Source organism: Coregonus lavaretus (genome assembly GCF_964263955.1).
Source record: "Coregonus lavaretus genome assembly, chromosome: 27".
NCBI lineage: Eukaryota > Metazoa > Chordata > Actinopteri > Salmoniformes > Salmonidae > Coregonus > Coregonus lavaretus.
This window is the reverse complement of record NC_140014.1, coordinates 31,741,856-31,763,540: the sequence shown is the minus strand read 5'-3', so window position 1 is coordinate 31,763,540 and position 21,685 is coordinate 31,741,856. Positions and strand designations below refer to the sequence as shown.

Here is a 21,685-nt window from a genome sequence, read left to right as displayed (position 1 = left end):
TGCTTACATTTGTCCTATTTCACACATGTTCAAGTGTGTATACGCATGTGTGAATTGGAAATGTTTTTTTTTTGCATGTCCCAACTCCCCCGGAGACACCATCGGAGAGTGGGGTCACGGCCAGGGTCAGCCATTATCAACGGCAACCCTGTTGATGAGACTTGTACAGTGTATTTGTGAACTGAAATTGTATAAGGGGAAATGATAAGGTGGGTTAAAACAGAATACATCAGATAGAAGCTGATTGCATTCATTCACCAGGGTCCTTCAACCTCTCCAAGCATTGTTGGACCAGCAGGGTTATCAATATGTTCCTCATGTTTGCAAGTGCGACTCCACCTTGTAAATGTCCTTGTGAGGGGGAACATTCAACAACACCGGTGTTTACACAATAATTTCCTCAATAAAGTAGGTTTGGGAGGAAGTTCGCTCCAGGGGATAAGGTTGTGCCTTTAGTTACCAGAGAATATGAGAATGTTTACTCCTCTTGGAAGCAGGCAGGCGCTGTGGGATGGGCAAACAGACAGACGGACGGACAGAGACAGACAGGGTTGGCGTAAACACTATGGTGCTGGAGTGCTTATAGACAGGCAGGCAGGGAGAGGTTCAGAGGGTGGATAAATAGGGCCTTGGTTTTTTGTCAGGACGTCATACATTCCTCTCTGACCAGGGGTGGGGGGCGACCGAGACCGACAGGGCCAACCTGGGGGTACGTACTGACTACTTTACTACCTCACATGGTCTCACACACTCTCAGCATAGCAGGAAGGAATGTGGAGAGCTGCCGGATTTCTGTTTGTTTGGCCAGTTGGAAAAATATTGCGGAAGAGATAAGGCTACACTCTGAGGAATGGCCCTCCTCTGTTCTGTATAAATTGTTCCGTGTGCTGCAGGGAGACTTAAGTACCAGCCTGCTCCATGTAATGCTGTGGAAGGAGCTCTGAATGGAAATAGTGGAAACCAGGGGTCAAGGGGACCCAGAGGAAGTGTTCACTTTGCACAACAGACTTAAAGATGCAGTCAGGGATCTTAATGAAAATAGTGCTAATACGATATGTATTGCAATTCTATACTGCGATTCTATTGCGATTTGATGTTCCAAACATATTGCTCACTATATGTCTGCTGCAGAGAGACAAGAGAGAGCATTGTAAAATTAGTTTTGATCAGTTGCTGAAAACAAGTTGGCTCACTATTTAAAAAGAAGATCGAGAACAAGTTATAGGATGAAAAATACCAGAGTTTTGCAAAGGTACCGTACAGCCGACTAGCGCTAGCTAACACTACCTAGCAAAAAATATAAAATATTTTACAAATCGAGTCAAAGTATATTTAATATACCCATCACTAGTAGAGACATGGGTCTTACTAGGACTATTGGCGTCCAGGGACAGCACAGGAATGGGCAGGGACTGGGGGAGTACAGTTACAGTAACAGCTTACCTTAGCAAGTCGAGCCCGTTTGATGAGGTCATTGAGTTTGCGTAAGGCAGCGTTCCGGGGCAGGCCCTGGATGTCCTTGAAGAGGTCTTGGGTCTCTGCCTCAAAGAGCCTCCGGTTCTCCGTGTTCTGCAGGGGCTTGGCCCAGAACGAGCCTAGGTAGACCCTCACCACCTCGGGTGTGTTGATGACTTTCCCCAGGGACCACATCAGAGCTCCGTAGACCCTCATAAGCTGCTGGCTGTCCACCTGGTCAGCCTTGTTCAGCACCACGCGGATCTTGTCGTCCTGGCCACGGAAGGCCTTGATGGCCTCGGAGAACTCGTCTGAGATGTCCAGTTTGTGGGCGTCGAAGAGGAGGATGATGCGGTCCACCCGCTCTCCGAACCATCGCAGCACCTCAGAGAAATCATAGCCTGTTGAGTGGGAAAAACAAACAATATTACAATCATGACGCTGAGCCAACATTGAAGTAGTATCATTCTTGTATTAACAACTATTACAACTGATATTCAGCTGTACTGCTTTTGTTTGTAGTCTTTTGTCTGCAGAACATTTGATTTACAATCTATTGGAGTGCAATGATTTCCTGGACTTGAAAAGATAGATGTAACGCAAACAAATATCAGCAACAAATCACACACCAAGTCAGATGTTTATACTGTATGTCCTCTAACTAAGAGCGCTACTGTGGCCCAAGGGTGAAATAACTATCTAAAAGTCACCACTAGTGTTTATACAACAGCCAACCAGCACCTTTGAAAATGACTACACTATGGGCCTCCTGAAATAGAATTAGTGTTTACCTATGAATGACTGATATCCTTTATGTTTTTGTTGACAAAATACACACCACCAATGTACACACAGACGAGCCTGCAGGTACAGGTTAAATAATGTGCACCTGGCAGCTGTGGCACTCCTTTTATAAATATAATGTGTCGGCTCATTGACAAGTACTGGTATTTTAGAAGGTCGCCAGTATAAAGCATGCATACATACAGGTAACTGCCAAAATAAAGGAAACACCAACATAAAGTGTCGTAATAGGGCGTAGGGCCACCACGAGCCAGGACAGCTTCAATGCACATTGGCACAGATTCTACAAATGTCTGGAACTCTTAACGGAGGGATGCAACTCCATTCTTCCTTGAGAAATTCCATAATTTGGTGTTTTGTTGATAGTGGTAGAAAACGCTGTCTTGGCGCCACTCCAGAATCTCCCATAAGTGTTCAATTGGGATGAGATCTGGTGACTGAGACAGCCCTGGCATATGGTTTACATCGTTTTCATGCTCATCAAACCATTCAGTGACCACTCGTGCCCTGTGGATGGGGGGCATTATCATCCTATGGGGGCATAGCCATGATAGCCAAAATAATGGCCTGCCCAGCATTTTTATACATGACCCTAAGCATGATGGGATGTTAATTAACTCTGGAACCACACCTGTGTGGAAGCACCTGCTTTCAATGTACTTTGTATCCCTCATTTACTCAAGTGTTTCCATTACTTTGTGCAAAGGACATTTCAATAAAATGATTGCCTGCATGGAAGAGTAGGCCTACTGTTATTGTCTTGAATAAGCAATGCATGATCATCTGAAATAATTGTGGTTTAATTTTGGAAGGAAAACGCAAAGTTGCCTTTGAGTAGCAAGGGATTGTAGTTTAATGAACGCATGTGTTGCTAACAAATTAAATTAAATGTTATTCGTCACATGCTTCGTAAACAACAGGTGTAGACCAACAGTGAAATGCTTACTTATGGGCATTGCAGAGAAAAAGAAAACAGAGAAATAATAAAAAACACGTAATAATAAAAGTAATAATAAATAAACAATGAGTAACGATAACTTGGCTATATACACAGGGTACCAGTACTGAGTTGATGTGCAGGGGTATGAGGTAATTGAGGTAGACATGTACATATAACTAGGAATAAAGTGACAGATAGTAAACAGTAGCGTATGTGATGAGTCAAAAAAGTTAGTGTAAAAAAGGGTAAATGCAGATAGTCCAACTATTTACAGTGCCTTCAGAAAGTATTCATGCCCCTTGACTTATTCCACATTTTGTTGTGTTACAGACTGAATTCAAAATGGATTAAATATTTTTTTTCTCACCCATCTACACACAATAATAACCCATAATGGCAAAGTGAGCAACCGGGTAAGAAGGACCTTGGTCAGGGGGGTGAGCCAAATGACCATTGGTCAGGGGGGTGAGCCCAATGACCACTCTGACAGAACTACAGTTCCTTGGTTGAGATGGGAGCACCTGCCAGAAGGAAAATAGTCTCTACAGCACTTCACCAATCTGGGCTTTATAGGAGACTGGCCAGACGGAAGCCATTCCTGAAAAAAAGGCACGACAGCACGCCTTGAGTTTGCAAAAAGGCACATGAAAGTGCAAAAGATTCAGTGGTCTGATTAGACAAAAATTTTACTATTTGGCCTGAATGCAAAGAGCTACACTACCTGTCAAAAGTTTGGACACACATACTCATTCAAGGGTTTTTCTTTATTTTTACATTGTAGAATAATAGTGAAGATATCAAAACTATGAAATAACACACATGGAATCATGTAGTAAACAAAAACAAGTGTTGAACAAATCAAAATATATTTTATATTTGAGATTCTTCAAATAGCCACCCTTTGCCTTGATGACAGCTTTGCACACTCTTGGCATTCTCTCAACCAACTTCACCTGGAATGCTTTTCCAACAGTCTTGAAGGAGTTCCCACATATGCTGAGCACTTGTTGGCTGCTTTTCCTTCACTCTGCGGTCCGACTCATCTCAAACCATCTCAATTGGGTTGAGGTCAGGGGATTGTGGAGGCCAGGTCATCTGATGCAGCACTCCATCACTCTCCTTGGTAAAATAGCCCTTACACAGCCAGGTGTGTTGGGTCATTGTCCTCTTGAAAAACAAATGATAGTCCCACTAAGCCCAAATCAGATGGGATGGCTATCGCTGTATAATGCTGTGGTAGCCATGCTGGTTAAGTGTGCCTTGAATTCTAAATAAATCACAGACAGTGTCACCAGCAAAGCATCCCCATACCATAACACCTCCTCCTCCATGCTTTACGGTGGGAAATACACATGCGGAGATCATCCGTTCACCCACACTGCGTCTCACAAAGACACAGGTTCAGAACTTTTGTAAAACATCACAGTACGGTTGAAATATATATGGCAAATAGAAATCCTATATGGATGGTGTTAAGAGATAGATGGGAGGTATTGAATAGAGTTGAAGGATGGGACTAATAACAAATAACAACAAATAATAACAAAGATATCTAATAATGTAAGCATACTGTGTCCATAATAAGTATATAGGTTGTATGTTGGGAGCTTTTGGGAAAGAGCACAGTTAGAAAGATATGGCATATAGAAGCAAATCGGATGGACATCATGAAAATGATCGGAGAGGTTGAGAGTAGAAGAAGTTCAGGAGCAAAAAAAAATAATAATAATATATATATATATATAAATAATAGAATTATTGTCAAATTAACTCTGTCCATAAGGTGTAGATAGTAATTATAGACCGGAAGTAGAGGCCTGGGCATTGTTGTTCACTAATTTACTCCAAGTAGGGAAAGGATGGTGGGGTTGAAAAGTAATAAAGGGGAGTATATTTATATATATAAAAAAAACATGGGGGATTGGAAGTGATGCAGACAATTACATTGATAGAAGATACAATATATCTGCAATATTAAGCTGATCCATTCCCCCCCCAAAAATACAAATTTTATATAAAAAAAAAAAAAAAAGACAGCAGTTGGATCCAAAAATCTCAAATTTGGACTCCAGACCAAAGGACAAATTTCCATTGGTCTAATGTCCATTGCGCGTGTTTCTTGGCCCAAGCAAGTCTCTTCTTCTTATTGGTGTCCTTCAGTAGTGGTTTATTTGCAGCAATTCGACCATGAAGGCCTGATTCAAGCAGTCTTCTCTGAACGTTGAGATGTATCTGTTACTTGAACAATGTGAAGCATTTATTTGGGCTGCAATTTCTGAGGCTGGTAACTCTAATGAACTTATCCTCTGCAGCAGAGGTAACTCTGGGTCTTCCATTCCTGTGGCGGTCCTCATGAGAGCAAGTTTCGTCATAGCGCTTGATGGTTTTTGCGACTGCACTTGAAGAAACGTTAAAAGTTATTGATATTTTCCGGATTGACTGACCTTCATGTCTTAAAGTAAAGTAAAGTCAAGTCGTATCTCTTTGCTTATTTTAGCTGTTCTTGCCATAATATGGACTTGGTCTTTTACCAAATAGGGCTATCTTCTGTATACCCCCCCCCCCCCCCCCCCCAACTTGCCACAACACAACTGATTGTCTCAAATAGTGTCAACTAATAGTCTTGGAAGGATCCTGCTTGATTCTGTAAGCATAATTGTTTTAACTTGTAAACTGTGTTGGTTCTGTCTGTCTGTCATAGTTAGTAAGCTACCCAGTCTGCTTAAAAAGCGATTGTTACCCATTCACACTGGACGCAGGGCCAGCCACTTCTTTTGTTCTCATTTTTACATTTTAGATTTTAGTCATTTAGCAGACGCTCTTATCCAGAGCGACTTACAGTTAGTGAGTGCATACATTTTCATACTGTTCATACTGTTCTCTGCTGCAGATTACAACTCAATAGGAGGGGGAGTGGCTACACTTGTGCTAGGCAATTAGCTTAGTGTTATTAGCACAACCTCTTTGTTCAGCGGCAGCTGTCTGCACAGGAATCCTCATCTCTCCCAAGTGGACATTCTCTCTTTTCCCCCTGACCCATCTGTCTATCTCCTCATTTGAATTCCATGCTGTCACAGTCACTAGCCCATTCAAGCTTAACATCCTTGTCATTTATCGCCCTCCAGGTTCCCTTGGAGAGTTCATCAATGAGCTTGACACCTTGATACGTTCCTTTCCTGAGGATGGCTCACCCCTCACAGTTCTGGGTGACTTTAACCTGCCGACGTCTGCCTTTGACTCATTTCTCTCTGGCTCCTTCTTTCCACTCCTTTCCTCTTTTGACCTCACTCTTTCACCGTCCCCCCTCACAAGGCAGGCAACACGCTTGACCTCATCTTTACTAGATGCTGTTCTTCTACTAATCTCACTGCAACTCCCCTCCAAGTCTCCGACCACTACTTTGTATCCTTTTCTCTCTTGCTCTCCTCCAACACTACTCACTCTGCCCCTACACAGCTGGTAATGCACCGTCACAACCTTCGCTCTCTCTCTCCCACTACTCTCTCCTCATCCATCCTATCATCTCTTCCCTCTGCTAAATCCTTCTCCCTCCGGTGTCCTGATTCTGCCTCCTCGACCCTCCTCTCCTCCCTTCCTGCATCTTTTGACTCTCTATGTCCCCTATCCTCCCGGCCGGCTCGGTCCTCCCCTCCTGCTCCGTGGCTTGACGACTCATTGCGAGCTCACAGAACAGGGCTCCAGGCAGCCGAGCGGAAATTGAGGAAAACTAGACTCCCTGTGGACCTGTCATATTTTCACTCCCTCCTCTCTACTTTTTCTTCCTCTGTTTCTGCTGCTAAAGCCACTTTCTACCACTCTACATTTCAAGCCTCTGCCTCTAACCCTAGGAAGCTCTTTGCCACCTTCTCGTCCCCCCCCCCCCTCCCTCCTCCCTCTCTGTGGATGACTTCGTCAACCATTTTGAAAAGAAGGTTGACGACATCCAATCCTCATTTATTAAGTCAAATGACACCCCTGGTCCTGCTCACACTGCCCTACCCTATGCTTTGACTTCTTTCTCCCCTCTCTCTCCAGATGAAATCTTGCGACTTGTGTCGGCCGGCCGCCCAACAACCTGCCCGCTTAACCTTATCCCCTCCTCTCTTCTCCAGACCATTTCCGGAAACCTTCTCCCTTACCTCACCTCGCTCATCAACTCATCCTTGACCGCTGGCTATGTCCCTTCAGTCTTCAAGAGGGCGAGAGTTGCACCCCTCCTCAAAAAACCTACACTCAATCCCTCCGATGTCAACAACTACAGACCAGTATCCCTTCTTTCTTTTCTCTCCAAAACTCTTGAGCGTGCCGTCTCTAGCCAACTCTCCTGCTATCTCTCTCAGAATGACCTTCTTGATCCTAACCAGTCAGGTTTCAAGACCGGTCATTCAACTGAGACTGCTCTTCTCTGTGTCACAGAGGCTCTCCGCACTGCCAAAGCTAACTATCTCTCCTCTGCTCTTATCCTTCTAGACCCATCTGCTGCCTTTGATACTGTGAACCATCAGATCCTCCTCTCCACCCTCTCCGAGTTGGGCATCTCCGGCGCTGCTCACTCTTGGATTGTGTCCTACCTGACAGGTCGCTCCTACCAGGTGGCATGGCGAGAATCTGTCTCCGCACCACATGCTCTCACCACTGGTGTCCCCCAGGGCTCAGTTCTAGGCCCTCTCCTATTCTCTCTATACACCAAGTCTCTTGGCTCTGTCATATCCTCACATGGTCTCTCCTATCATTGCTACGCAGATGACACACAATTACATTTTCTCCATTCCCCCTTCTGATAACCAGGTGGCGAATCGCATCTCTGCATGTCTGGCAGACATATCAGTGTGGATGTCGGATCCCCACCTCAAGCTGAACCTCGGCAAGACGGCGCTGCTCTTCCTCCCGGGGAAGGACTGCCCGCTCCATGATCTCGCCATCATGGTTGACAACTCCATTGTGTCCTCCTCCCAGAGTGCAAAGAACCTTGGCATGACCCTGGACAACACCCTGTCGTTCTCTGCTAACATCAAAGCGGTGACCCGATCCTGCAGGTTCATGCTTTACAACATTCGCAGAGTACGACCCTACCTTACACAGAAAGCGGCACAGGTCCTAATCCAGGCACTTGTCATCTCCCGTCTGGATTACTGCAACTCACTGTTGGCTGGGCTCCCTGCCTGTGCCATTAAACCCCTGCAATTTATCCAGAACGCTGCAGCCCGTCTGGTGTTCAACCTTCCCAAGTTCTCTCACGTCACCCTGCTCCTCCGCACACTCCACTAGCTTCCAGTTGAAGCTCGCATCTACTACAAAACCATGGTGCTTGCCTACGGAGCTGTGAGGGGAACGGCACCTCCTTACCTTCAGGCTCTTATCAAACCCTCCACCCAAACGAGGGCACTACGTTCATCCACCTCTGGCCTGCTAGCCCCCCTACCTCTACGGAAGCACAGTTCCCGCTCAGCCCAGTCAAAGCTTTTCGCTGCTCTGGCACCCCAATGGTGGAACAAGCTCCCCCACGACGCCAGGACAGCGGAGTCACTGACTACAATGTAGAAAATAGTAAAAATAAAGAAAAACCCTGGAATGAGTAGTTGTGTCCAAACTTTTGACTGGTACTGTTTGTCTGGAGAAAACCAGGCACAGCTCACCTGTCTAACACCATGCATGGTGATTGCAGCATCATGCTATGCAGATGCTTTCAGCAGCAGTGACTGGGAGACTGGTAAGGATAGAGGGACCAATGAATGGAGCCAAATACAGGCAAATCCTTGATGAGAACCTGCTTCAAAGTGCAAATGACCTTATACTGGGGGCGAAGATTTACATTCCAGCAGGACAATGACCCCAAGCATACAGCCAAAGCAACGCAGGAATGGCTGCAGAACAAGAATGTGAAAGTCCTTCCAAAGCTTCCAAAGAATGTGAAAGCCCAGCCAAAGCCCAGACTTGAATCCCATTGTAAATCTGTGGAAAGACTTGAAGGTTGCTGTACACCGCCACTCCCCATCTAACTTAACAGAGCTGCATGGAAGAATGGGAGAAACTCTTGCAGCAACTCTTTGAGGATCTGAGGGCCCATTCCAAATCTTTTCAGCCTCCTGAGGGGGAAGAGGCATTGTCGTGCCCTCTTCACGACTGTGTTGGTGTGTGTGGACCATGATAGATCCTTAGTGCTGTGGACATCTAAGAACTTGAAGCTCTCGACCCACTCAACTACAGCCCAGTCAATGTGAATGTGGGCTTGCTAGGCTCTCCGTTTCCTCTAGTCCATGATCAGCTTCTTTGTCTTGCTGACGTTGAGGGAGAGGTTGTTGTCCTGGCACGACACTGCCAGGTCTCTGATCTCCTCCCTATAGGCCGTCTCATCGTCGTCGGTGATCAGGCCTACCACCGCCGTGTCATTGGCAACTTAATGATAGTGTTGGAGTCATGCGCGGCCACACAGTCGTGGGTGAACAGGGAGTACTGGAGGGGACTAAGTACACACCCCTGAAGGGCCACAGTGTTGAGGGTCAGTGTGGCGGATGTGTTGTTGCCTACCCTCACCACGTGGGGGGCGGCCCGTCAGGAAGTCCAGGATCCAGTTGCAGAAGGAGGTGTTCAGTCCCAGGGTCCTTAGTTTCGTGATGAGCTTGGTGGGCACTATGGTGTTGAACGCTGAGCTGTAGTCAATGACCAGAATTCTCACATAGGTGTTCCTCTTGTCCAGGTGGGAAAGAGCAGTGTGGAGTGCAATAGAACTAGCGTCATCTGTGGATCTGTTGTGGCAGCATTTGAATTGGAGTGGGTCCAGGTTGTCTGGGATGATGGTGTTGATGTGAGCCATGACCAGCCTTTCAAAGCATTTCATGGCTAAAGATGCAAGTGTTACGGGGCGATAGTCATTTAGACAGGTTACCTTGGCGTTTATGGACACAGGGACTATGGTGGTCTGCTTGAAACATGTAGGTATTACAGACTGGGTCAGGGAGAGGTTGAAAGTGTCAGTAAAGACACTTGCCAGCTGATCAGCGCATGCTCTGAGTACGCGTCTTGGTAATCCGTCTGGACCTACGGCCTTGTGAATGTTAACCTGTTTAAAAGGTCTTACTCACATTGGCTACAGAGCGCGTGATCACACAGTCATCCGGAACAGCTGGTGCTCTCATGCATGGTTCAGTGATGCTTGCCTCGAAGCGAGCATAGAAGGCATTTAGCTAATCTGATAGGCTCGCGTCACTGGGAAGCTCGCTTCTGGGTTTCCCTTTGTAATCCGTGATAGTTTGCAAGCCCTGCCACATCCGACGAACAGTTTTGTTATATTTCAGTCTTCTGTGACGTATATAAAGTGCAAACTTGGGATGCAAACTCAAAATTGTATACATTTCAACTCTTTATCTGACATGGTACAGGTGTCTTCTTTTTTAAGCCCATATACTTTCGTTTCAAAGTAGATTTGTTGAAGACTACCAAGAATCACTCTGTGTGACCCTGAATTATCCCACTGCAGTCAAAGGTTAATGAAGCCGGTGACTGATGTGGTAAACTCTTCAATGCTATCGGATGAATCCAGAAACATATTCCAGTCTGTGCTAGCAAAACAGTCCTGTTGTTTAGCATCCGCTTCCTGTTTGAGTTTTTGCTTGTAAGCAGGAATCAGGAGGATAGAGTTATGGTTAGATTTGCCAAATAGAGGGTGAGGGAGAGCTTTGTATGCGTTTCTGTGTGTGGAGTAAAGGTGATCTAGAGTTTTTTCGCCTCTAGTTGCACAGGTGACATGCTGGTAGAAATTAGGTAAAATGGATTTCAGTTTTCCTGCATTAAAATCAATAGCCACTAGGAGCACCGCCTCTGGATGAGCATTTCCTTGTTTGCTTATGGCCCTATACAGCTCGTTGAGTGTGGCCTTAGTGCCAGCATTGGTTTGTGGTGATAAATAGACAGCTATGAAAAACAGATGAAAACTCTCTTGGTAAATAGTATGGTCTACAGCTCGTCCAATTTGTTCTCCAGTGATTGTACGTTCGCCAATAGGGTAGAGGCGGTTTATGTACTCGCCGGCGTACAGTAGTTCAGGGTGCCCGCACGTCAGCCTCTCTTAGGGCCTGGTCCGGGGTGAGCAGTATGTTCTGCACCTCCGACTCATTGAAGTAGAAATCTTCATCCAAATCGATTTGTTTTTTTTTCAGTCATAGGAAACAACGGTGGAAACATTATGTACAAAAAAGTTAAGATCATAGCAACAAAAAAAAACAAAAAAATAGTAAAACGGCAACTATCCATTGCAGCGCCATTCTCATCATCACAAACAATGGCAGGGATTACAAGGCTATAAAGAATGCGAGCAGCCAGACTGGGCCAAGTCATTTAGCTAGGAGGAGCTCTGAGAGTGTGGGAACAGTTAATGCTGTAATGACGTTAGAGGTCACAGCGGACATCGGTATAGTAGCCTGAAGAACCCTGATGAAACAAACTTCATCTGCATGACTAATTTGAATCAACTGGAACTTGGAAAGATATCAACACCACTTTTTATTTTGATGACAACTACTCTTGAGTTCATTAAGTCCAGTTGTCATGAATTATATCACTTGGCCATGATGTTATTGATCATATTAAAGGCCTACTCTGTGTACACATTTATAATATACCTCAACATGAAAACTACTGATGTCATGATGCTATGAGTAATTGAAATAATGTTTAAATGGCTAAGGCTTGAGGACTGCAACCTCAGCTGTACACAGAGCGCAAAGCAGGAACAGATGTAGAAGAATGCACATATCTCCATGGTATGCATCCCAAATGGCACCCTATTCCCTATACTGTTATAACAAGGTCCTAGCACTTCTGTAATTGCACACGTCAGCACATTGTTTCTGGCTTATGCATTGTAAGTATCGTTTTCCATTGTAGCTTTTCATATCAGAAACCTTGTGGTTTTTCAAAAAGAGGAAAAGAAAGCGAGAACTGGGCAGCACATGATTACCCTAATATCTAAAACAGGGTGAGGGTTACCATTGTTTCCTCAAGATGAAGGAAACTTGAGTGGGGCTGCTAACGAGGCCTACGGTATGACTTCATATCTCAGGGTTTCAAGTGGAGGCTTAGAAAGCCATTGATGGATTCCAATTCTGGAGAAAACATAACTAGAGCCCTGGAGGTGTTGCATCATGCTGTGCCATCGGTTCTTCATGGTGATGATATTATATGCAATATTGGTACAATTATGAGACACAGCTGGCTTACAGTTTCATTCTGTACATACTGAGAGCATGAACATGCTGCTTATCTATCTGGTGACAAGAATTACACAAAACATTTAATAAAGCTCTACATGCTTTGACACTTGAAACACACTTGATAGCTACCCATTTACCATTACTGCACTGTAGAATACAAAAATGCCAGTATGTGAAATATTTGCATCTGTAAAATGTATACAAACAAGGATAGACTTGTTAAATTGATACATGATCCACCACAAACAAAGGACTATTATTTCTTAAAGAAAGGAACTACCATAGCTCTCCAAGTTGGATAGTTTGATGATTTATAGTTAAAAGGGTGGTTGATGTTAATAAAAGCAACATTGAGTGGCCGAAGTCTACATATTGAAGTGTTTTGGCAGCGTAGGCCTTCCTCCTGTATCAATGTCACATCTCAGCTTGATAGCTAGCTACTGACCTCGGCTAATGCGTTGCTTCTCTCCAGACAGGATTCCTGGTGTGTCAATTATACTAATGCCCTGGAGGACCTGGTTAGGCATCTGGGAGCAGATTAACCTACAGGAATACAGGAGAGAAGAAAATAACCGAGTAGCATTAGTATTAGAAATACAGTAGAGAAGAAAACACAGCACATGTAATAGACATGAAGGCCAGCTCCAGAAAACACCCCAATTACTTCTATTGTCAAAACATATTGAGACGTTTTCTCTTCCCTTTTCTACCCCCACCCATTGCTTTTTCTAAATTTGGTATGTTTTTGATTTAGAGGAACAGTGATGAGTATTCAACCATTCAATCAGATCTGATGTGTTGATGAAAATATTGTGTTAATGAAAGCTGTATATCTGTCTGGTTGGCAGCAAGGCCCATACCTGTCTCAGTGTTTATTGTTTTTGGCAGGAAGGATTTATAGAAACAATTATGTAGTATGCAGCCATGTATGTGGTGTGGCTCGAACTTAACTTCAGTTGGGTGGAGGGGAAAAAAACATACTCCAAGTGACATCTTGTGTGACGCACATTAACGTCCCCTGGAAACAATGAGCTTTGTCGGAGGTTCTCTGGAAAGGAAGAGACGTCCTCTGTTTTGTCAGGAATGTCTTTGACCTTAACTTGGGCAACTGTCATAGAAGTACTTACCCATTTCCCTTGGATTATAAATATCTTGAAAAAGGAAACATGCTTCGGCCAAGTGTTGTTTGGCTAAAATTATATCTACGAGAGACTCTTGACTGAGCCAACAACTGACAGCCAAGCCAACAACAGACAGTGTGCGCTACAACTAACGAAAGGTGACAAAGTCACTGCTTCCTCCTACCTGTTTGTGGAAGAAAATGTCAGCTATGTCAAAAGGGCTGGGCTGACAGGAAGCAATGGGAGAAAACTACCAAAACAATCCCTAACCTCTAAGCTTTTTAAAAATCATGATTACATAAACCAACTGGATCTGCTTTGGAAATCACTTTAGGGAAAATAGGGGACAAAATCAACAAACCTTGTAACTACAGGGAGGGAAAAGCCTATTCTTTTGCACTGCATGCAGAAATGCATGCTTGGATGAATGTACTCAACAAAACAATGTCTACAACGTGAAACAGAAATATAATTTCAAGTATGTGTTCTCGCTACACAAGAAGAATGACTTATTACAGATGTTATAATGAACAGGGCCCTCGTGTCCCTAATATCAGATTTATTAGGACAAAGTGAGAGAGGGAGGTAAATGTTGATAAGATAAATGATCATATGAACCTATAATACATAACAGGGGCAGTGGGAGGTGGTGTCTGGTATAATCAATCAATACTCATATCTAAGAAAATGTCAACCTCAGCTGAACAATTCAACATCTGAGCCTTTACCAAGGCTCAGATGCCTTTTTATGTAATGGAAAATTCCACATGCCACAGCAATTCAGTAATAATTACACCACCATGTGGGTAACTCTTGATATTGAGATGATCTTAGACCCACAGAGATCCTTTAAATTGTGTAATGTGATTTTATGCTTATACCTGTGTAGTAATACTGTAATTACTACGGTTACAATATTGTTGTTACATAATGTAAAGTGTTACCAGTAATAAACAAAAACGGTCCACTTTACCTGTTGAGGAAAGAGTTTCCAAAGGCGTTGAGTTTACGGAAGGGTTTCTTGGGGTCGACCACCAGAGCGTTGCCAGGGACAACGCCCTCGTTCTCCCCGTACATGACAGCGATGAAGCCATCTGTCGTGGGCTCTGGGCCAATCCGCATGCCTGGGAAGTCCTGCTCCAGCAGGTACCTGGAACAGAACAGAGTAAGAGTAAAACACCACTGTTTTGTGATACAATATCTTTATTGCCCATTTCCATGGACACTATTTTGTAAGATCAGCAATGCGTACATACATCAATACATTACAGCAATACATCCGGACACTAGATACACCATATCAATACATCCGGACACTAGATAAACCATATCAATACATCCGGACACTAGATACACCATATCAATACATCCAGACACTAGATACACCATATCAATACATCCGGACACTAGATACACCATGTCAATACAGCCAGACATTAGATACACCATGTCAATACATCCAGACACTAGATACACCATAACAATATATCCAGACACTAGATAGGCCCTGTGTAGCTCAGTTGGTAGAGCATGGCGCTTGCAACGCCAGGGTTGTGGATTCGATTCCTACAGGGGGCCAGTATGAAAATGTATGCACTCACTAACTGTAAGTCGCTCTGGATAAGAGCGTCTGCTAAATGACTAAAATGTAAAAAATGTAAATGTAGATACACCATATCAATGCAACACGACACTTCAAATAATGTTTTACAATGGACAATAGGACTTGGCATGATGGTTGATGAACATGAGGTAATAAAACAACAGCAATATCCATCATCTGGCTCCAACATGATTACAAAGCTCTCTGGCAGAACACACTATGCTAACTGAAACATCTGCACACACACCAGGCCAACGCCTACTGGTACGAGGCCTCTGTATACGTTCTATCATTTTGCATTTTTCAAGCTGAAAGACAAAAAAATACTTGCAAATGAATGTGAATACCACATATTTGAGTAATACCACATACTTTGCTACTATGGGAGTGCTTGGCCATCTGCCTAACTGGATGGCACATGCTCACATTTTCAACTGCCAAGTGCCAACACTAGACACTTTAAAGGCTGGCAGAGTGCTTGATATATGCTCCCCAATACCAAAAAAAAAACAGCAACTCATCATGTTGTTTTTCCTGCAGAGTTCTGACCATGCTATAGGTCCTCAGCCCTTCCTGTGAGAGGATGGCACTGTGTCAAAGGTCTTCAAAGAGAGGAATGCCAGCTTGCCTTGGCCACATCCACTCAGAGGAGAAGAGATGTCTTTAGGATGACTATTAATGGCCTCAACTCCCTAGCCTGGTTTAGGCCCAAATCTGTTTGTGCTGTCAAACACGTCACATTCGGCATGACAATGACCATAGGAGTTGGCAAGACAGCACAAACAGATCTGGGACCAGGCTAGAGTGACAGCACAAACAGCTCTGGGACCAGGCTATGATCAACTCCCATGATTCATCATTAAATTCCTTAGAATTGGGTGGGATCCCTGTATGTAGTAACTCTGCAAGCTCTGCAAGAATCAAATCACTTGTTGTGAATGAGCAGTACAATTTAACACTAAGTGACCATGTAGTCTCCTTAAGATAAGACATTTTTTTCACTAACGTTGATCAGTTTTTTTTTTTAAGATCAACTTAAATGGTCAAGTAAAAAAACATTTGACTAAATTGAAACCATATTTATTTCTGTGCACATGATCTGCAAGGTGAGATGTTAACCCTACAACAAAAAGGAGCATGTTGACCTAATTCTCAGTATTGTGTACATACTTTCAGCAGCTGCCAAACTGAAATATGTAGCCTACCAAAGGCACCTTCCCTAAAAATAGTGACGCTAGCTGCATGTCCTATCTTACTACAGAACCTGCAGATCACCATGATATTAAACTGACATCATTTGAGTCTGTCCTGATGATTTAGAGAGAAAGATCTTAAAATGGCCATAAATTCAGAGATTTTTAGACAGTTTTATCCATTCTGTAATGGTTCTATTCTTTCTCTCATATAAATGGTTGGTTGTTCAGAGTCCAGGGGTTCAAAAAAGGCCCAGGTCACCAGACATGTCTCATTGATATTGATGGTGTTAACTGTAAAGCAGTTGGTGGAAACTGGACAGTTAATACTACTCTGCTTCTATACTTAAGCAATAAGGCACGAGGGGGTGTGGTATATGGCCAATATACCACGGCTAAGGGCTGTTCTTACGCACGATGCAACGCGGAGTGCCTGGATACAGCCCTTAGCCGTGGTATATTGGCCATATACCACAAACCCCAGAGGTGCCTTATTGCTATTATAAACTGGTTATCAACTTAATTAGAGCAGTAAAAAAAAGGTTTTGTCATGCTAGGGGTAAATGGTCTGATATACCATGGCTGTCAGCCAATCAGCATTCAGGGCTCAAACCACCCAGTTTATAATCAAGCTTCTACCTCATGACGTTAAAAAACATTATAAGTAGCAGTTGGTGTGGCACCTCCCTCCCCTGATCTAAGGAAAATGGGAAGTCTGATGTTTCATGTATTGAATGTGAAAATGTAATATTGGTATAAAAAAACTAGAAACAAGCTGTTTACAACCTTAACATAATGCTAGATAATTCCCAACACTAGACAGTTTACATTACGTTGCACGGGGCAACAACCTGTTCCATCGGTGGTTATCTCCTCATATAACGTTACATTTTTGACTGAAATTAATCCCCATTTTGACAGCTCACAATTGTCAAAGTAGGCTATTACCTAGGGGTTATTCACAACTCAATAATTTCTGACAGGCAGAGAGCCCTGGAGGTAAGATAAAGTTATCACAAAAATGAGAATGCATAACTGTTGCTGATTTCTGGATGCACTACCTTATGAACGTCGTCTTCCCCGTAGAATACTGTCCAACCAGTAGAACCATTGGCTTGCTCTGAAAATCCGCTGCCTCCAACGCCGGTGAGTGGAAATCATGGAAAAGATAGGTTTCTTCCAATGGAAATACTTTTTTTGTGTAAAGTTGTTCAAGACCCTCCGTCACAGTTTGGTACATCTCGCCGTCCTTGTTTCTGCCTCCTTGTTCTTTATTCACCCAACTGAACATGATGATGATGCTCCTCTTCTAAGTTCCCAAATCAAGAACTAATGTGTGACTTCCTTCTTTTTCACAGCTTTCAAGGTTTGCGCAACGCGGCTACTTTGTATCCGAATATCGTACAAAAATGCGCACTGTTACTTTGAATCAAATATGTTCTTTGGCAACTAAAAAACGTGGCACCTACAATCCACCGTTGTTTCCCAACATTGCTTGATGGTTGCTCTCTCACAGTAGCTCCCCTGTGCAGTGCAGTAGTTCGCCGCACAGTGGTGCCTCTGTACGAAGATTATGTATTATATTGACAAGATATTCGGGTGACCGCTCTAACAATGGAAATGAATGTCCTCAACGATGGAAGGCAGGCAAGATCAGATGGGACCATTCTAGCCAATAAGAGTGCAGATAGGCTATGCGTGTGAACAACAGACACAACCAAGTTATTTTTCTCAAAGTTGCCGGAATGCCACGTGCATCAACTTATATCAGTAAATTTGTAACAGCCTAAACATTACGAAACATCTATTCGATCAAATAAGCCTCACATAATTCGACACTCTCATTGACCTCCATACAACAATCTCACGCACAGAATATTGGCGGAGTAAATCCTCTCGCTTCGCCGTTCCCTCTTTGCTCTGCATTACCTGAACGGCACCGCCCTTCCTCTGAATGACGTAGTGACATGAGACTGAATATTCCAGAGGGAAAAACACTAGCCCAAGCCCACTTATACATTTCAATGACGTTGTCATAAGGCCAGTAAGGTTTTCCAATTCTATACTGCAAACTTGTATACACGTTTGCATTGAAGACTTGTAAAACTTAAATTCGCATATGATAATGTTGGAGGACAGGACTTTTATATTGTCTAATTTTTACAGACGCCATGGAATCCATATTAAGTGACAATTAGAATATATGTACTACATTACATATTGTATGTAGGCACCTAGCTACATGCATGTTGCTTAGACGCAGATGTCAGAAAGAAAAATGTGGAATCCTACAATACCTTCACATAACCACATGATTTATATGTATGCACATGAAAACATTGGCTAATTATTAAATTAATGAATAGTTGCCAGGTGGTTGCAACTTCACAGAAATGCTAGAATGCACATTTATCGTGGAGAATATACATGACCTGAATGTACCCTGATCAGACCTGTCATACAGAATGTGGAATTGTGTCAGCTCTACCTGCAAAATCCTGAACACTACAGTTCACTGAACACGCGATACATGTCTTGTAACACGTTGCCAGGTTCTCCCGAAATGTCACTTGGTGCTTGTCGCCTACCCTTGGCGGAAAATATACTATAGTAGACCATCATTCTGTACTATCCTGACATCTAGTGGAAATGAGAAGATAGACCTGCACAATGGGGGGTTCCTCATGTTTCCTATGGAGCAGTGGTCACCAAATCCTGGACAGCTACAGTCTCCACACATACTTTTTTTGTCCAGCTGGGCGCACCACAATCAATCTTAAATAAATGTATTTTCAAGGCTTAAATTAATAAACTTGTGATCACTGTATATTTTCCTTGATTCAAAAGAGGAAAAAGTGTAGCTCCCATTTCCTATGCCATAAAAATGTATTCAGGATAACATTTTAGTCATTTTAGCAGACGCTCTTATCCAGAGCGACTTAAAGTTAGTGCATACATTTTTTTTTTTTCATACTGGCCCCTTGTGGGAAACGAACCCACAACCCTGGCGTTGCAAGCACCATGCTCTACCAACTGAGCTACACGGGGCCCGCTACCCAGGGAGCATAGGCCATCGACGACTCCTCTCCATTGCACTCTGTTCTGTGCTGTCTTCTCAATCTCGTTCCATCCCATGCCTGATCTTTTGGTGTCTGCTTCAAGCTCCCACCTCCAGGTTTCTCTGGTGCCTTCTTTTCCGTTTCCCTTGTGGGTTCCAGGATCGAGCTTGACTGGTGATGTTGGAGGGGGGCTTTCAGAGGGTGTGGCCAATCCATCTTCTCATCTCCTCCTCCACAGAAATCAAATATCAAAACAAAGAGACAAATTAAAGTTTTGTTTAACAATTTTAATAATACACATTCAAACATAACTTGTGCAAATAACATTCTCCACCAACCATCATGAAAACAAGTCACTGTCACTTTATGTCTCAGCTCAATCAACATGGTTGGAGTTTTAATGAGGCATTTCGCTTTCCCAACTGTTACAAAATATTATGATGCACAGCATCTGTTCTGAACATTACAAAACAATGTGTAAGGTACAAAAAGCGGTATAGAAGTAATTTACAGATCTTTATAGATCTTCAAAATGAAAGGCTATTCTTATTCTTAACTCCGCGAGACGGTGGCATTGCTGTACCAGTGTGTATCCATTCCTTTGTGCCATCTTTGTCTGCGTCTGAAATGGCACCTGAATCCCTATATAGCGCACTACTTTTGTCCAGCTCTGGCCAAAAGTAGTGCGCTATATAGGTAATAGGATGCCATTTCAGACGCAGCTCAGGTCCACTAAAACCACATCTGAAATAAGAGACAGGCTGTAGCCTGCACACAAGACACACCCTACTACTCACACAACGCCTGTTAATAAAAGCTTGTCAATCAACAACGTTCTCCAACACAATCACAAGACTAGATACATACATACTGTACGTTACATTCTGTACTTTAACAATGCAATAATACAACCAAACTTCACCAGCAATGCAAACAACATACACAACCATGTATTGTATATCCTTATTCAACATGTCATGGGATTGTCTCTTCTGGCTTTAATTTAGACATCTTTCATCAAAGTCAAGTCTGAGTTTTTAGAGATATTTGATATTAGAGAAGATAGGCATGCCGTGCCAACTATCTCCTGGAATTTTTGGCCGCACCTCAACTTGTGTTGGATTCTATATGATTTTTTGTTTTGGTAGATTGCCATACATACATACAGTTGAAGTCGGAAGTTTACATACACTTAGGTTGGAGTCATTAAAACTTGTTTTTCAACCACTCCACACATTTCTTGTTAACAAACTATAGTTTTGGCAAGTCGGTTGGAACATCTACTTTGTGCATGACACAAGTCATTTTTCCAACAATTGTTTACAGAGATTATTTCACTTATAATTCACTGTATCACAATTCTAGTGGGTCAGAAGTTTACATACACTAAGTTGACTGTGCCTTTATACAGCTTGGAAAATTCCAGAAAATTATGTCATGGCTTTAGAAGCTTCTGATAGGCTAATTGACATCATTTGAGTCAATTGGAGGTGTACCTGTGGATGTATTTCAAGGCCTACCTTCAAACTCAGTGCCTCTTTGCTTGACATCATGGGAAAATCTAAAGAAATCAGCCAAGACCTCAGAAAATAAATTGTAGACCTCCACAAGTCTGGTTCATCCTTGGGAGCAATTTCCAAACGCCCGAAGGTACCACGTTCATCTGTACAAACAATAGTACGCAAGTATAAACACCATGGGACCACGCAGCCGTCATACCGCTCAGGAAGGAGACGCGTTCTGTCTCCTAGAGATGAACGTACTCTGGTAAGAAAAGTGCAAATCAATCCCAGAACAACAGCAAAGTACCTTGTGAAGATGCTGGAGGAAACAGGTACAAAAGTATCTATATCCACAGTAAAACGAGTCCTATATCGACATAACCTGAAAGGCCACTCAGCAAGGAAGAAGCCACTGCTCCAAAACCGCCATAAAAAAGCCAGATTACGGTTTGCAACTGCATATGGGGACAAAGATCATACTTTTTGGAGAAATGTCCTCTGGTCTGATGAAATAAAAATAGAACTGTTTGGCCATAATGACCATCGCTATGTTTGGAGGAAAAAGGGGGATGCTTGCAAGCCGAAGAACACCATCCCAACCGTGAAGCACGGGGGTGGCAGCATCATTCTGTGGGGGTGCTTTGCTGCAGGAGGGTCTGGTGCACTTCATAAAATAGATGGCATCATGAGGAAGGAAAATTATGTGGATATATTGAAGCAACATCTCAAGACATCAGTCAGGAAGTTAAAGCTTGGTTGCAAATGGGTCTTCCAAATGGACAATGACCCCAAGCATACT

The 21,685-nt window shown here is 43.3% G+C and overlaps 1 protein-coding gene across 1 annotated transcript in view; it reads right to left on the bottom strand.

The window, feature by feature from the left end:
• LOC311102908 (EH domain-containing protein 4-like) overlaps nt 1–17,858 on the bottom strand; it is a 30,401-nt gene extending 12,543 nt beyond the window's left edge. The window contains exons 1-4 of the mRNA XM_084144389.1: nt 17,387–17,858; nt 14,503–14,679; nt 12,854–12,951; nt 1,444–1,856 (exon numbers count right to left, since the gene is read on the bottom strand). Of these exons, the coding sequence (XP_084000515.1) occupies nt 1,444–1,856; nt 12,854–12,951; nt 14,503–14,679; nt 17,387–17,616 (918 nt within the window). The 5' untranslated portion in view covers nt 17,617–17,858. The remainder of the gene's footprint in view (nt 1–1,443; nt 1,857–12,853; nt 12,952–14,502; nt 14,680–17,386) is intronic.
• Nucleotides 17,859–21,685: the final 3,827 nt, after the last annotated feature.